A 17,133-nucleotide genomic window follows, 5' to 3' on the forward strand; every position below is an offset into this window, starting at 1 on the left:
TTCTTGTACATAACCACAGTGTTTACTATGTTTGTCTACTACAGCACAAATATTGCTGTACATGCCAGAGCTTTATGGATGACATTATTAAAAGCAACAAGCAGATACTCAGCAGAGCATTAGTGTGTACCCAGCAGTGTGGTTATGGTCAGGCCTCAGTGCAAACAGATTAGGCAAAATGGCTACACAAATAAGTGTGACACAACCACACAAAACCAACAAATACCTTCAACCTGCTGACTGCTCATGAGCACTAACCAGAGTAGAAACACAAGCCTAATTCCAAGCTAAGCAAACACAGAAATCCTTAGCATTCTGCAAATCGCTGAAAGGGGACAGGAGGAGAAAGGTACTCCATGTGTTGCGTCTAGGATTGAGGGTTTTGGTTATATTTTGTATTTTAAGAAGTTCAACATATTTCTATCAGCTGATCTAACAGGTAAAAAGACCTGCCAATCTAATCCAGACAAATACCTTGCACATTATAGGATTCAGAACCTGAAAATTAAAAGTGTATGTAGCAGAAACCCTGTGCTCTAATAAAGTTCATGGGTTCAAAGGACAGTTTATACACACACACACACACATATATATATATATATATATACACACACACATAAACACCCCTCAATGAGAATCAGGCTAAAATCTGAAGTGTTCAAGGCCAGGTTAGAGAGAGCCTTGGTCAACCTGGTCTAGTGGAAGGTGTCCCTGCCCATGGCAGGGGGTTGGAACTGAATGATCTTAAGGTCCTTTCTAACTCAACCCATTCTAGGATTCTATGATTTCACTATCTCCTGCAGTCACCTACCTTCTAAATTGGCAAGAACTTGATAAGGAAATCCCACTGTTTTCTACAAGACCTGGTCTAATTCAAAGTTCTCTGCAACACATCTACAGGCAGCAATTCTTTTCCAGAATGAGCATTATCAAAAGTTGCATACATTCACATCAATGGATACAGAAAGGCAAACATGTACTCATGCAGAGATATATTCAGATAGCTTTGCATTGATCTAACCAGGAGGCAAAATCAACTGAAGTAAGCCTGCATCCCAACCCAGAGAATCATTTTATCTGGTCAAAATAAGTGACAGCTCAGAGAAAACAAAAAGCTGAAGCATATCAGAGCCACTGCTCACAAATGCCACATTGTATTCACTCGGGGTTAATGAAGATTGGTGAGGTCCTACAAAATCTACATCTTTTACTGTATACCAGCACAGGTATACAGTATTCCTAATGCCTCCTCCCTACCTATGATGTGTAGAAATGCAAAGTCTTATTTTTGGCCTCCTCAGTCAATCCGGCTCTCAAAAGACACAAGCCCAAAGGCAGCCTGTGTTCCCTGCAGCATACTGAATATCAGTACTTTTTCCTACTTAAAGGCAACTGAAACCAATTCTTTCCCATGCTGCATGACCACAGACATCAGACACTAACTCCTGCAATAGCACTCCATCATAAGCTTTTAGAAAAAAACAGGAATGTGAAGCTCACTGCATCTCCCCCTTCTCCTTGTCTGTTCTGGCAGGAAGAGTCTTCAAGAATTCCAACAAGTCACTGAGCCATGATTTTGCTTCCTTTCCTAGAAACCATGCTGGCTTTCTTTTATCTCTTTTTATCTGTTAGGTCTGTTTGCTCACCTCTCCCCGTTTAAGCTTTTCCCCAGAAGTGAGGCTGAAAGAATTGTTCTGTGGTTTCTGGACATTCAACAGAGAAATGTGAATTTGCTGATTCAGCAGGCTCATCCTTAGCTGAGCATTATCTCCATGACAGATGTTTTAAGGTGAGGCCAAAAGATGACCAAAATTACCTCAAAGACATCAATTTTGAGTAAATTATGAAGTCACCATCTTATCTCTGGACACAGTCTCCTGTGGAGTGAAAGAATCAGCTGGGATGGCCGACATGATTACCTATCAAAATTCCAAGGACTTAAACTGACTTTCAATCTACTGAGTGCACTTCATGTAACAAAATCCTTCCAGGACCAGACACCCTGTAAAACAGGCTAGTTATTACACCAGGTCATGGTGCCAGATGGTTAACCAAAGTTGTAGAAAAGGAAGAACCAAAATGAGTATCAGTGCAGGTCAAGCTTCCTTCTTATGGACAGGGACAGGGGGGAGTTTTGTGCATGCTTCCCACTGCTGTTTTCTTGGTTATCACTGGTTAAATCTCATCTTTAAAATATTTAAATCTCACTCTCAAAATTGCATTTAGTCTTGGCAACTGCAAGACAAAAGAAATGTAAAAGTACAGTAGGCAACTGTCCTTCATTTCCTTCCTTCACTCTTACATATCCTGTATGCAACTGGAATGCTTCTATTTGATTATCCAATGAATGCAATCATGCCTTATTATCCTCCATGTCTGTAGCCTATTGCAAAGTTATGTACAGATGTTTTTACACAGCTTGGGTTTTTAGCTACAGGGTCTATAAAACAATAGAAACTATCTGAAGTGTTTTCAAGCCAGCAAAGGATAAAGGCACTGTAAAGCAGTCAACTGGATAAAAGCCATCTATGGCTGACAGGAGGAGAAGAAAAACCTCAGAGGTTTCTCAACTATAAATACATCGCCTTTCTAAAACAACACGTGGCTGCACACTGCAGCCACTGACCACACTGGAATGTGTGAACAGAGGTAAAAACAGAGACCCAGGCAGTGGCAAGAAGACACAAACCTCTGGCCTGTTGAAGAGTTAAATCAGGATTTCACTGACCTGAAGATCTGGCTGCTGCCCAAAGAAGCTGAGCTTCCGCTAGGAAGGCCTGAGAAGAGGTAGCATTGCCTCCAGCTGAGAGGCCTGGACTGAGAGTTGAGAGCTGTGGCTTAGCCCCCAGCCAGCCCTGTCCTTTGGCATGTCCTTTCACATGTCCAGGCTTCATTTTCTTGCCCAGTACAATGGGGTTAACAGTTCTGATCTCTTTGGTAAAGAGCTTTGTATTTTACTGAGGAAAAGCCCTATTTACAAATTCATTTTCTTCTCAAGAAATTGATTTTTAAAGGTAAACTAAAATGCAAAAAAACATTTAGTGGCACAGGTCTACCAGGGAGGCACCATAATTGAATGGGTAAGGCACTGAACTGGGAGTCAGGAGGTGCCAAATCTGTTCCCTGCTCTTGGGTAAGACACAATGAGCAAATGCTTTTATGACTTCAGTCTTTTCCCTGTCCACCTGGTCTGAAGTGTGTCATAGGAAAAATCCTGCTTTCTGCTGCAGAGAACCTTGGGCTGTCATTTTTAGCACAGATAACAATAGCAATGGGTATAGCGTACTGACAGTAGGTTTGGCACCAGAAAACACTATTTCTCTTTCCACAGCCTTATATTATAGAAGAGAAGCAGAACAACCTACAGAAGCAGAAGAGATGATTTTGGTTTATGTTAATTCTTGTCAAAATCCCCCAGAGAACCAAATCCTCAGAGCAATGGGAAATGCTGGAGCTGGGGTGTGAGCCTGGTGAAGCAGTGCAGAAAGCATGTAAAATCTGCACATCTCCACTGACATGGATGAGGAGAGAGGCAACAGCAGAAAAGCTATAAACCCTAAAGACAGAAATAGTCTGTCCACAGACCTAATATAATGAGATTGTTCTGTTTGTGTCTGCCTCAAAAGCTTCTCAGCTTCACACACACACAGTAGCAAGGAGCAGTTCCAGAGCTTTTCCTGACAGTTGTTTGGCAGCATGTACTAAGCTGGACATCAATTAGGCTTCTGCCTTCAGCTTGTCTGTTTGCAAACACAATGACCACTTTCAGAGATTAACAGCAGAGATTTCTTTAAATCATGATTAAATGCCATTGAGCCATAAGCAAAGCCTTGGTTCTCAGGCAATGTCCCAGAAATCATCCCTCATTTAGAAAATAACCAAGGCAGAAAATTGTAAAGGGATAAAACCATAATTCTGAAGTTCTAGCATCATATATTCAGGTGACCCATAAACACAGGAACTGCCAGTCACATGAGAAGAAACATGAAAAAATTATGTTTCTGATTGGCTTTTACTCCATGACAGCAGGAAAACTTACTGAATTGCTTCTGAAAGACACTATCACATAAATTCACTGGAAACTGTTAGTTAAAACAATAATAATGTGTCCTTTCAATAATGTAGGAAGGGGGTGAGGGTTAAAAAGATGGGGAAGGGAACATCTTATGCAGGTATCTGCCCTTTAAGCCAGGAGACTGAAATTCCCAGGTGCGTTGTGTACACGTCTATATAATTTCACACAGACATAAATGGCCCTGGAGTGGAATGCAGTACGTGTTTGCACCCGTACCAGTCAAACTGCACAGTGATTTAGCACAGAAAGTGAGTTATGACATGGAGCTGAAATGAAAGAGTACAGTCAGTCTATCAGAATAAATATCAACAAAGTCATGGCAAATATTTTCCCTCATGACATACTCCTTTTAATAAAGGCAACAGAAAGGAGCTTAGTTATACACCAATTTGACATTAAGCTAGGACTGGGTTTGGAGTTTTAGGTGCCTGATGGGACAGTACTGTAAGACAAGTTTTATAGCCAGTAAGTTTGCTGAAGATACCTTTCATTCAAGTAGTCATCAGTGCCCTTCTTGTACAGCGATGATGTGATGGCCTGAAGGATATTTACTCAGAAATATGCTGCCTGGTAAAGGAATATTACAGTTCCTTTCCACAGCATTGTAGAAAGGTTTTCTCTTGTATTTATCAAAACACATTACCACGGACTATTAGAAAAACCCTTGGAGAAGGTAAAGTTTTGAGAGACACTTAAACATTCTGCACCAACTCTGGGGCAACTCATAATAAGGAAGACAAAAGCTTGAGTGAGGTTTTGAGTGAGCAACAAGACAAGCAAGATTTAAGATCAGCAAAGATATGCTAACAAATGGCAGCAGGGTGGTAAGCTGATGAGATGATTTTGGACATGCTGCCTTAGTTGACAAAAAAGACTAAGCGTGTCTTTCAGCAGCCAGCTTGAATACCTATGAACATTAATTACCAATAGCAGTTTGATGGTGGGGGAAATGAAAGGCCAGGTACAGAACAGGAAATGTGTTATTCCTCCCTGCTGAGAGTGTTTAGTTCCAAATCACGGAGAAAAAGCTACCTTCAAACAGATACCACCACTGTGAGGCCTATTGTTTTATCTTGTGGGATGGATGCTTACTAAGCAGACAGACAGACAGATAAATAGTTGGAAAACAGAAGTGCTTAAAACACATTTTAGGGCTACAAAAGGAGAATGATGTATGGAGGAGAACAACTAAGGAAGTGCTAGAGGTTTATGAAGAACAAAGTGTAGTAAATGTAGGGAAATTCCATGAGCTCAGTGGCCAGGCCATGCGGTTAGCGTGATGGAAGACAGACCAGCCAGGCCTCTCCAGGGAGAGCAGCCTCTTGGTGTCCAGGCACAGCTGAACAAAGGGAAGATGAAGGAGCAAAATTGAGCAAGAGCTTCTAAGAGTTCTGAAATACCACCGAAGAGAAATAAATCCTTGGCAAAAAAGGCAAGGAAAGAAGGTTAATGGTGAGAGCCACTGAGGGTCTGTGACACTGAGAGCTGGGGACTGGAAACACAGGGAAGAGGGAAGAATGACAAACGTACAGGAGATCTGTCACTGACCCTTCCTCCACTAAACACTTGCATTTATTTCAAGTACACAAGTTAATTCTTGCTCCCAAGACATGAAACAGAGCAAAGATGAAGAAAAAAGTTGAGATAACTGAAAACTCAGTCACTAGCAGTCACAGATTAATGAATTCCTATAAAAGAACAGACTGATCATTCACCCCTTTTCTACAAGAAGACCTTGCAATGGGAGGAGCTAAGCTCCACACTAAGGACAGTATTTTGTAGTTGGATACTCTGTCTCTTCCAGAAAGACACTCATTTTTCAGCTAAGGAGACCAAGAATCCACCACTGCCCTTTGTATATGGAATGAATAAAGACAAACCTAAACACGGCTACTGAGCTGCAAAACAAACCCAAGGGCAGATGAAATTCAAATGCTCCAATTTCTGTAACAACAAACAGAAAATAAATCTCTATGAAATAGTATCAACGCTTTGTTCAACCAACTACATTGCACACGCTTTAAGGTTTTGTAGAAATCAATAAGAGAGCTGATGCATTTAACAATAAATATGTAGTCTGTTAAAACTGGCATGCCCAGCTTTATTTTTTACATGGATGGAGGGGAACAGATTGGGTATATATACCCTTTGTATTTTCTGTTTGACTTGTATTTCCAAAAGCAGACTGGGTCAGCTTCACTGTGGTTTCTACTGGGTTTCATTTTCTGGCTCTCAGACACTATTGTTTCTTTGCAAGGTTTGTATTTCAGGGATTTTGAATGCTCAAATAGCTTTTTAGGCGTGTCAACTGGTTTTCAGAAAGTGCAAAGGACCATCTGCAGGGTATCAGGCTTTCTAAAGATGTCTCAGGTACCCCAAACCAACTAATCTCTCTACGAAAAACCTCCACCAGGTTTCTGACAGAGGCCCAAAGAGGGGTCGCATGTCTCAGACAACATAGAAGAACACGACCACGATGCTGATCCTGCTCACTAACAAAATCCTCCCTGAGCCTGATATAAGCAAGAATTTCCTCTGGTCTTTAGCTGTGAGCCTGCAAACAGCTGTGCACATGTGAAGCCATGTCTCTGAAACAAGGAGAAGCGCACACAGGACACGGAGATGAAGAAGAGGAAAGGTTATGGCAGCAGGAATTCCTCATTACTCGAGTGGCTGTGCTCATCCCAGGGCTTCTAATAAAAGTTCTGCAATCTTATGTTACGCTCACTTGGCACACTGTTTTTTCAGTGGGAATTTGGAAGAGAAGAGATTGCTAGCTGGTGAAAAGAAATTGGAAGGCTGTTGTGTGTAGGGTGGGGCCTGAGATGGTAGTGATGAATATGCCCAATAGCACAGTCCTGCACTGTCTGGGTTGTGCAGCCGAGCACTTATTCCCTAGCAACCAACAGACAAGGGGAAAAAGTCTTCCACTGCACTGTACCACAGCTCCCTTTGGTTTCATAAAGCCAGCCTGACACTCTATTGCCCTACAGAGCCACAAGTGACAGTAAAATGCAGTGCTGGGAGGTCTCTTCCTTTCACAAACTCTGAATCAACCTGCCAGTGTTCCTTTAAGCGACATTTTAACCTAGAGTATGTTCATTTTAATGCATTAAAGTGTGCTTGGTTTTGGTCTGAAGGACAGCCCCAGCAAGCCTTTTGCTAAAGCCAGGCACTGCTTCTCTAATGAATTGTTTTAAGCAGCAGGTATTTCTATTTATTCTGGCATCAACTAAAAACCCGCCCTGGAATATACAGAAACATTCAACACGAACCACTACGGAAAATGTTTTTAATGTGAGAACTCTTTTTCTTTTCCACTCACAGCACAGCAGCTAGTCCTTTCCCTTTCCTTAGGGATTAATTCTCTGTTGTGACACTCTCAGGGGACTGGAATCAGTATCACACTGGGAGGAAGATTTAGATGAACAGCACACAGTACCAGCAGGACAACCAGAACTGTTACTTGGCTGTGGGCAGGAGGCCACCCAACTGTGCAGCAAACAGCCAAGAAGGTAGGAATGTGCAGTGCCTTATTCAGGTGTTTTACATGGAATTAAAAAAGGATGAAATCTACTTGGAGACCTGGACCAAATGTTGTTTGGGCACATTTTGAAACACTTTAATACAATAAAATCCTAAGAAGAAAGCAGGGTGTAGCTACAAAGGGAGGGAAGTTGGTTAATAGCACCATAACATGCAGCTCTCTCATAGCACTTTTCACCCATAGCTCTCTAACTGCACTTTGGAAGGAAGGGAGAGACTAAGATACGAAGACATTGGTGCAGCAGGATGCCATCTCTGCAGTCAGCAGCACAGGCTAAACCAAACCTCAATTTCCCCATTCACATATTGGATTTGGGAAGAGTCAAGAAAAAAGACAAATTCTGGAAGAATTTCTAATCTTCAGGACTTTTGGAAGTTACCTTTGAGACCTTTAATTAAAGCCAGCCAGGAGATGGGAATGTTTTTCACACAAACATTGATTCACTTGTGGAAACTGTGGAAAACTCTTGTTTCTCAATCACCCCTGCTCTGATGCTTGGTTTTCTCCAGGCAGCTATTCCTTCAATTAAACCTGCCCATCTGCAGCATACACACTACACTCTGCTTTCTTTTCCCCAGCGTCAAGCCACAGAAAAGCACATGTGACTGCAGCAGAGGTAAAGACATTTTTAACCAGGGCAATTTAAGGATATTTAAGACACATTCTCATTTTCCATTTCCCAGTTCCACACTGCCCCCACTTTTATTATTAGCTGAATACAGGGAAGCTTCAGCTTGGATCTGGGGTAACATGTACACTGAGGAATCAAGGCCAAGCTTTGCCTTGAAATATGCAGGATCATTCCTAACTAACCGTAAAGCTGCTTATTTGGCACTAGCAGTGGAAATACTGAACGAAAGGGGCATTCTCAATCTGCTTATGTCACAGAAAGGTTGGATCCTGACAACGTGCAAGGCTCCAAGCTGCAGCCCGATATTAATAGCTAGACATTAAACTCTCAATTTGGCTGGCTTAGAGGCAGCTCAATTGGAACAAAGATTTTTCTGCAGGAAACGGCAGATCTGGTTAGTCACATCACGAGAGATGAGTCTGAAGCAGCAGCACACTGCAAGCTTTTTGAGCGCTGTGTGACAAGGCTGCATTGCACAAAGCCAACCTTTCCTGCTCGAGTCGCAGAGAGTATCAGGGGTCCCACAACAGAGGCTGTGGAAGCACAATTGTTGTAAATCTATTGCACACAGTCATGTCGTTTTCCTTCCATCCACCTCTTTTGGAATTCATTCCTTCTCAAAGCTAACTCACACAACCAAATGGAGCAATGAGCATTAACAAACTATTTCTTAAACAAACGTGGTCCTGTTTCTTGATGCAGGCAGTGGGGTCTCACCCCACAAAGACATACCTACATATTTTCACCATTTTTGAGCTTGTTTCAGCCATTATGTAACCTTCCACACTACTTTGGCAGCTGGGCCAAGAAAATTTGAACCAAGTCCCCAGAGCAACTGGTTTCAGTGAGGGGCTCCTGCCAGAATACAAATACAAACCTGCTGCTGCTGTTTTCTCTCGGTGTCTGCATGGCAGGCAAAGATTCCAGACAGGTTTTTCAATATGGATCTTTCTAAGCACAAACGAACACCTCTTATAGGCGATTTAAACTTCATAATCCCACTTCCGAACAACACTGGGCCTCCATACTTCCATCAGGGAAAGTTTTGCTTCCATATTTCTCACAAAGAAAATCAAGGAACTGTCACTAAAACACCCGTTACCTGCAGCTCTCCGAGTCCTCTGATTTCAGTACACATTGTCTAATAGATTCTTTGTAGTCTCCTGAACATGACTAAGAAACATTAGATTCTGGGCTTGTATTGCATCGTATAATCAAGGACAACATGCTGCTTTAGGTGAGAAGTTCTTAAGCCATGCAATCTCCTGTAGCTTTGCACTCAAAATCCTCATTTCATGGAGGTAGACAGAAGCATTCAGAATGTGACTTGCCAAATGTCACACAATGAGTCAATGCCAGAACTGGGAATAGAAATCAGGAGTCTAGAGCCCAGATCCTCTCCCTTATATAGAGAAGTAGCCTCAGTCTCCTAGTTTAGGGGAATGCCTGCTCACCAGAAAGATGTTTCTTCCTTTACAGGATCGCAGCATACCACATTGCAATGGCCAACTTCATCCATAAGCAGGTACAAAACCACATACGCATCTGCTGAGGTCATGTTCTTAATATATAGAAGTGAAGCATAAGGCAAGAAATGAAAGCAAGTTGCTGTTCTAAAGAACTTTGGGGAGTGTTATACCCTCAGCACTACTGAAAGACCAAATATGATTCCACTCTGCTAGCTTCTTGCTTTCACAGGTAACGTTGCTGTTTTGCAGTGGACTATCTTGGGAGCTAGAATTAGGAATAGGAACCTGGCAACAACAGAGACAGCACACCATCTCTGGGTTCAGACAACAGAAACAGTGGGGCATAGAAAACGCGTAACTGAAGATACTGTTGCTTTGCTGCTACATAATAAAACTGTCAGGGAGAAGGAAGGAAGGAAGGAAGGAAAAGTAGGACTGAAGACAGCAAAGAGGCCAGGCTGGTTTTGTCCCAGGAGCATCCACCTTTAAATATCTTGGAAAAACTATGCTGAAAAGAGTCACAAATGAGTTTAATCTTTGTTGCTCTGATCTTCCGCTTTCTCCACTGCAGCCACAGCCTGCAGCAAGTTGCAGCACAAGAAAGTACTTGGGTATTGTAAGAACAGAAAAGAAGTTATAAAAATATTTCCTTAGTCATGCTGTCTATGGCAATATAATTCCCTGAATAGAGATCTTCAACAATACTGTCTTTACAAATGGAAAGAGCTCTGACCTTAGTCAGCATGTGTCTGCCATCAGCTTCTTTCTTTCTGTTACTTTATTGCATCTTACCACAGCCATGTCCAGATGCAGGTACATGGTATAAAAACCCTTCTCAGTGGAAGGGTGTTTTCCCTTGGGCACAGAATAAATGATTGTGAGAGATTCTGACTGGAAAAAAAGACCTTGGACATAGAGGCCAGTCCTTGCCCATGTTTGAAAAGAAAATGTGTTTTTCAGCTCTGTATTTCCTCCTTTTACCTGATCAATCCCCACAACACAGAAGGGGAAGGACCTGCCTTCTGGGTTGAGGCTTCTGTAGGTACTTCCAGAGCTCCTGCTGAAAGCATTTCCCCCCGTGCTCTTCATCACCCACTATTGGGTGGTAAAGCAAAGCAAGCTCTAGATCTGTGTTTCTCTGAACACTGGACTATAAGATCAGCTGAAAATCAGGATCCACTCCAAGTTTACACAGGATGTAGGATAAGGGGCCACTTGACTTAGAGGCAAGCCTAAAAAAAGTCACGCAATCATCATGGAGAGGATGTTGAGCTGTGCCTCCAAACACCGTAGCTACTTAAAGATACCAGGAGGACAGGTACAGTGAAGGTTACTGCTACCTAAGCTACATAAATAAATAAATTATTTAACGTGTGGGATGTAAGGACCCTGTGTATCCAGGGTTTGGATAAGATTAAAGGCAGTTAGGAAGTAGGAGAAGTAGGAGGCAGAACACAAGATTTAACTTGGCTTTCCTACAATGAGGTATTCTTCTCTGGTGTCTGAGTGCCAGTTTGATCTGGGAGTGTTACACAGGTTCTTACAATGGGAAATACATTCATTAATTGGCAAGTTCTTCTTTTAGGCGAGAGAGTACTGAAAGTAGCATTGTACAGACACACCAAAAGACAGTTTCTTAATCTCCAGTTTATCTAATTCTACATCCACTTCAAAGCAGGAATATTTCAGATCACTTCCTGAACTCAGAGGCCTCCAGTGCATACAAGGGGTTAATATTTAATCAACATTTTATTTATAATTCATGCCCTGCTCAACTAATCCCTATTGGTATCACAGAGACATACAGAATAGCAAAAGCAACTTTAAAGCAAACCAAGCCCAGAAAGCTCCTCTTAGCATGGTGTTGGCTATCAAAACACTCTGCCCTACTTCTTTGACTTACCCACAGTGTCACAAGGCTCGTCTTTGTGTACGCAGAAATCTGTCCTAGAAAGAAAAACAGAACAGAAGTGAAATGTATCCTGTGCCTCCAGACTTGAGGCTAGGGAAAAGCAGTGATGCATGACTCACATATCATGGGTGTTGAGGTTTGAGGGTTTTTTTTACAACTGCTGTGCAGGCTACACGATGACAACACAGATAGCACTGATTGCTACTGCGAGATTACAGCAATTATGTGAATCAGCTCCATATACTACAGTCCAGTTTAACAGACCTCAGCATGTAAAAGAGCCTCACTCTGTGATGTCAGACTTCTGCAACTGGATTAAACCTGAACCTCTTATTTTCACAAGAGAACTGTAACAAAAAGGAGCACGCACTCTGTGACGTAACAGCGCCATTAAAAGTGGGAGGAGGAGATGTGTTGGGGCGCTGCCTGGAGACACAGAACTGAATACGTACAGCCAGAAATTCTTAATTCTTCAGGTTTTTTTCTTCTTACACTAGTATAGTAAAGGACAAGAAAGGAGCAGGATCTAATAGAGAAGACTGATGTTGACAAGGACGAAGGAAGAGAACTTCAAGATTTGCCAGGTAACAGCCAGGTGAATTGGCTTCAGCTACACTCATTACAGTCCAATTTGCCATTTTATGATTTGAACCCAACACAGAGAGGTTCAAGAGACTTCATTTGGTCTCTGTTACTCCCCCACATCTCATCAAGACAGGAGGTACTACCTGTGCCCTTGACACCCACAAATCAACCAGGGATCCATGGAACTGTATTAAACAGAAAGAATAAAAAGCCTTGAAGTTCACCATCTAAGCAATGATACTTCACATGAGAAGATGTAAATAAGATTCCCCATGACAGAAGAACAAGTGTGGGAGAAAAAGTATTTTACAACTAAACTAATGGTTTGAATACATTTCAATAAGCACTTCAACCCAAACTTTTAGGAGCTATCTTCACCAGACCTGCTTTGCAATGTGATCTGCTACAAAGAGAAGCTGGAGAAAAGCATGTGCTAAAACATTTCAGGAGTTCCCAAGGGAAGCTGAGGAACCATAATCTCTATCATTATGGCTTTCCTCACCCTGCAGGGAGGCTACTGAGAGAATCATATTAGTACATTTGGAGTGTGACATTTGAAATGCCTGAGTGCCCAGCGGGAGTCTGAGTTTAAGAGTTTGGCAGGGAGAAGATTAAAAATAGTTAGAGAAAGATAAATACTTAGAAAAAGAAAACACTTGGAGAAAGATAAAAATAGGGAAAGATTAAAAATACTTCTTTGTGAAGAAAAATATGAAATCTAGGATTATAGGAAAAGGGATTTAAGGCCCAGGACTGCTGCTGATGAACCCAAACCCTTCACACCAAAGTCCTTTGAAAGTCACAAATCAAGTTGTCAAGGGCTTGGAAGAAGAGAAACAACAGCTTCTACCAGCTTTTGTTAAGCAGACATTGAAAACCAACCATGCTTAAATGTAGAAAAACCGTAACAACCACTGAAGTGTTAAAAAATCAGATGGGAACAAAACAGAATCGGAAGCTACGACCACACACCAGCCCCAGCTTTCATTTTTCACCACAGCCTGACTGTGTCTCGACACCTTGGCATTCCAGCCTTTCCAGAGAAGACTAATGACAGTCTCCTGACGGAGCTGGCACAAACACGCCTGCTTGAGTTGCCAGAGCCAACTTGACAGAGGTTTATTTAAGGACTTATTATGTTATATAAACTGGTAAATCAAACAGATGCTTTTCTTGTGACAACAGATAGCTGAACTATTAGTAGATGGCAGGAGGCCATTGCTAGAAAAGCATCTCTTTGCAAGGGCTGGCCAGCTCTGCAAATAAAGCACAGCAATTTTGCTCCTGCACTCTGTTGTACACTGAAAGGTGTCTGATACTTTCAGGCAGCTCCCTACAGAAATTACCACCATGCCATAAAATGAGGGGTCTTGTAAATGATCCAGCAAACTTGCAGACTCTCCTAGAGAGGCAGAACACTCCTTGTCTGTAAGAGAGTGCTGTGATTCTGTCTGGCCAGCGAAGGACTTGAAACAGATCAGCAAGAAATGACTAGATCTGTTCAATTCACTGCATGCAGGCCTCCAAGTATGAAACCTCCTCTGCCTGTTCTTTAAACTATCATAAACACAAGTCCAAGAGACACCATCCTTCTATTCAAAGTACCAAAATCCTAAACTTTAAATCCTCCAGACCTACTGTAAACATTTTACCCCAAAACTCTTTAGCCAAACAGAAAAGCACATCCAAACCTTTAGTCCCAAATGAGCTTGATGAGTCTCAGACTTCTTCCAAAGGCAAGCAGCCACTCCCTCACAAAACCTATATACTGAAACTCCACAGGCCTTTCAATCAGAGCAGTCAGAGGGGAGAAAACACTTTAAGAAACATCTACCTCACCTGTGGATCAATCACACCAGTGAGGTAAGATGGCCCCATCATGGCACTGAAACTGCTCTGCTTTTAAAAAGGTATCAATCACAGGTCTGTCCCTGGTGTGTTTTTGAGCTTCACTCCATGTATATTTTTTACACAAGAACTTGACATGAATGATACTATAATGACACTCCAAAGTTATAAAAAAGATACCTTAATTGCATGTGCAATGTCTCTTATCACAGAGACATCCTTTTGTTATGAGAATCTTTTATAGAGCTATGTTGGAGTAAAACTCTTACTCCAGAAGCTGAAGTTCAAATCCAAGATCTGACCTTACCATATTCAGTCTCAGACAATATACTGAAATCACACACTGCAGCTGTGAAGCAATCTTACTCTCCACTTTTAGCCCCTGACTGAATCAAGCAGGACATGTATTCTCATCTTCTAGGGACCTGTGAAAATCTCAGTCACTATCACTTGTGGTAGATAACTGCAGACAGTTTCCATTAGCAGACTTCAACAATTCTTCTAAAATGATGACAACAAGTCAGTTGTTTTGTTCAATAAAAATGGACAGAAAAGAAGAGCTCAGAACTCCTCCTACAGTCACTCTTCCATCTGGCTCACACAAACTGGAAAAAAATACCTAACTGTGCTAAGCTAAATTCTGCAATTCAAGTCCTTCCTGCAAGAAAGAAAGACAGTAGCTGAACTGTGCAACATGAATAAGAAGCATTCTGTTTAGCAGCCCCTTCCCAGCATCCTTCAAATGACATCTTTTGACCAGTTTCACCCTGCAGGGTCATAAAGCTAAAGGACAGAGGAAATTGGTACAGCTGCCAAAGAAAACTTTCCACGTCCATATATACATTTAGTAGCACTCTGCACCCAGTTTTCTCAATGCACGTTGAATTGCTTCATTTGCCCATTTAATGGGAAGGCAAAAGGCTGGAGAAATGTGGAAGGGAGGAGCAGGCTGCAAATGGAAAAGCTACACCACTATGTCAGGAAAATAAACCCATGTCTTTGCTTAATGACAGCTCTAAGTGCTGTTCCTGTCAGGGTTATGTCACTCTTCTCTCTGCTATTACATATCACTAGTAAGTGGCCCAAGAACCTACAGCCAGGAGGTGGGGAGAACATCAGTGTGTCTGAAGATTTCCTAGGGAATGCAAAAGACAGATCAAGAGGGGGAATATGTTTCCAATGAGACATACTTCTAAGATCACTGAAGATACAGATCCCACAAAGAGAAGTTATTCTGGTCAGTTGCCCATTAAAATATGAAGTACATTATCCACACATGACAAGAGATTTGAATTTCTGCAAGTTCAAAACCAGAATTTGAACAAGAAAAGGCAGATTACATATATAACACTATACTCAGACCTTCAGGGCTATAACAGATTATTCTCACTGTCTCATTTATTTACTGAACTGGACAATGGTACATCTTATTTCACAGACATAGTTTGCCTTTTTCCTGGAACTTGATAGGGGATACTATCAAAGTCCCACAGGAGAGATATTTACCATCTAGATAATCTCCTTCTGCATACAGATGAGTACATGGGGAACATCAGCTAGAGGTGAAGTTTCAAAAGACAAGTGCGCCTTGGTGTTTCAGATGAGCACAGCCAGATTGGAACCACAGGGATTTCTTCAGAGGTTGACCCTACAGAATCTGTTTCTAGTCCTAAAGCAGCTGCAGCTGCTGAAAATTCAGCTTCTGCTTTTTCTGGCCCAATTGCTTGTGCTGGACATGTTGTTGCTCCCACATCCTCTACCAGTGGTCCATCTGGACAGTCTGGGGAGGGTCCAGGGACACACACACACACACATACATACATGCACTTCCAACGCCAAGAGTAGAAAGCCTCATTTCCCTGACACAGGAATCAGGCTGCTGGGCCAGAAGTCTTCCAAGCAACACTGTATCCTCTATGCAGCAGAAGCAAGATGGGTTAAGGATCACAAGACATAGCAAGAAGGAAGGAAAAAGACCACAAGTACACACTGATGGCCTATCAAACAGGAAAAATCCTGTTCTAATGCACAGCAATGTGCTCCCTAGACTGAACTTTCTCACACAATCTGAACTTAGTTTCTAGCCCAACCAATCCTGTACTTCTCCAGGTATTCTGGCTGCAAACCCCTGAAAATCTATTGAACAATTCTTCCTACAAAGTCTTTCTACAATTCTTTCAGAAGCCCAAGTCCAACTCATTATACATTCAATTTCATAAGCTGCAGAGAGACTGCACAGATGAAGTGCTCTGCTTATTCCTGCACTATGTGCTTTGAGCACATCAGAAGAGATTCTGTATGCCTGGCTTGTCATGTGGGACAACTGGATGCTGAGATGAGTTTAGCAAAAATGTTAGTTATTTTTTTAGGCTCTGGTCCAGTGAAGTATATGCTTAACTATAACCAGGATGTGCAGCCCATTGACTTCAAAGGAACTATTCACCCTGTCTAAAATGTTAAGTATCTGCTTAAGTGCTTGGTTGGACTACACTGAATACAGAGGAGAGACATGGATTTGTGGGAGCTGCACTCATGTCTGTGAAGGTGCATTCTTTAGGAACTTTGCAGGCCCCATGCCCTGCTCACCAGCTATTTTACTGAACATACACCAAAATCCCATGGATAGTTTGCAATGTGACTTTTAACCCAGGGGATTATTGCAATCACAATGGCAGTTTATGCAAAAACATGTATTCCTACCTACACTGTTGGCAGAGAAAAAAAGGTGAAAGTGGTAAATGATATCAAACTGCAGTACAGACATTTCCTGTCTCAATCTGGGGAAGAACTGGGGAGGCAGTAGTGTTTTTCTAGCATGTACAGCACTAGTGACATCCCCACTACTGATACACTGTCTGCTCCTCTCAGACTGTTCAGTTGTTTCGTACCTAATTACACACAGAGCACGTGTTCTCAACTGGTTCTCAATTCCACAGCTTCTTTCTTTTAGGAAGAAGGGTTTATGCTCCAAAACCTCAACTTTTTTCCAACTTATACCAGCTGGTGTGAGAAAACAGTAACAGCTGTGCTACATTATCCTGACAATGACTATAACAACACTGCGGC

General features: G+C 42.0%; 1 protein-coding gene across 2 annotated transcripts in view; it reads right to left on the reverse strand.

Annotated features, from left to right (window-relative positions):
• ADAMTS17 (ADAM metallopeptidase with thrombospondin type 1 motif 17) overlaps nucleotides 1-17,133 on the reverse strand; it is a 167,701-nt gene that overhangs the window by 114,836 nt on the left and 35,732 nt on the right. For both annotated transcript variants that reach the window (XM_057409745.1, XM_057409744.1), the window contains exon 7: nucleotides 11,626-11,669. In XM_057409745.1, the coding sequence (XP_057265728.1) occupies nucleotides 11,626-11,669 (44 nt within the window). The remainder of the gene's footprint in view (nucleotides 1-11,625; nucleotides 11,670-17,133) is intronic.

This window comes from Pezoporus wallicus, unplaced genomic scaffold (genome assembly GCF_028554395.1).
Source record: "Pezoporus wallicus isolate ANWC-B61680 ecotype Strahan unplaced genomic scaffold, APGP_CSIRO_Pwel_v1 contig_13643, whole genome shotgun sequence".
Classification (NCBI taxonomy): Eukaryota; Metazoa; Chordata; class Aves; order Psittaciformes; family Psittacidae; genus Pezoporus; species Pezoporus wallicus.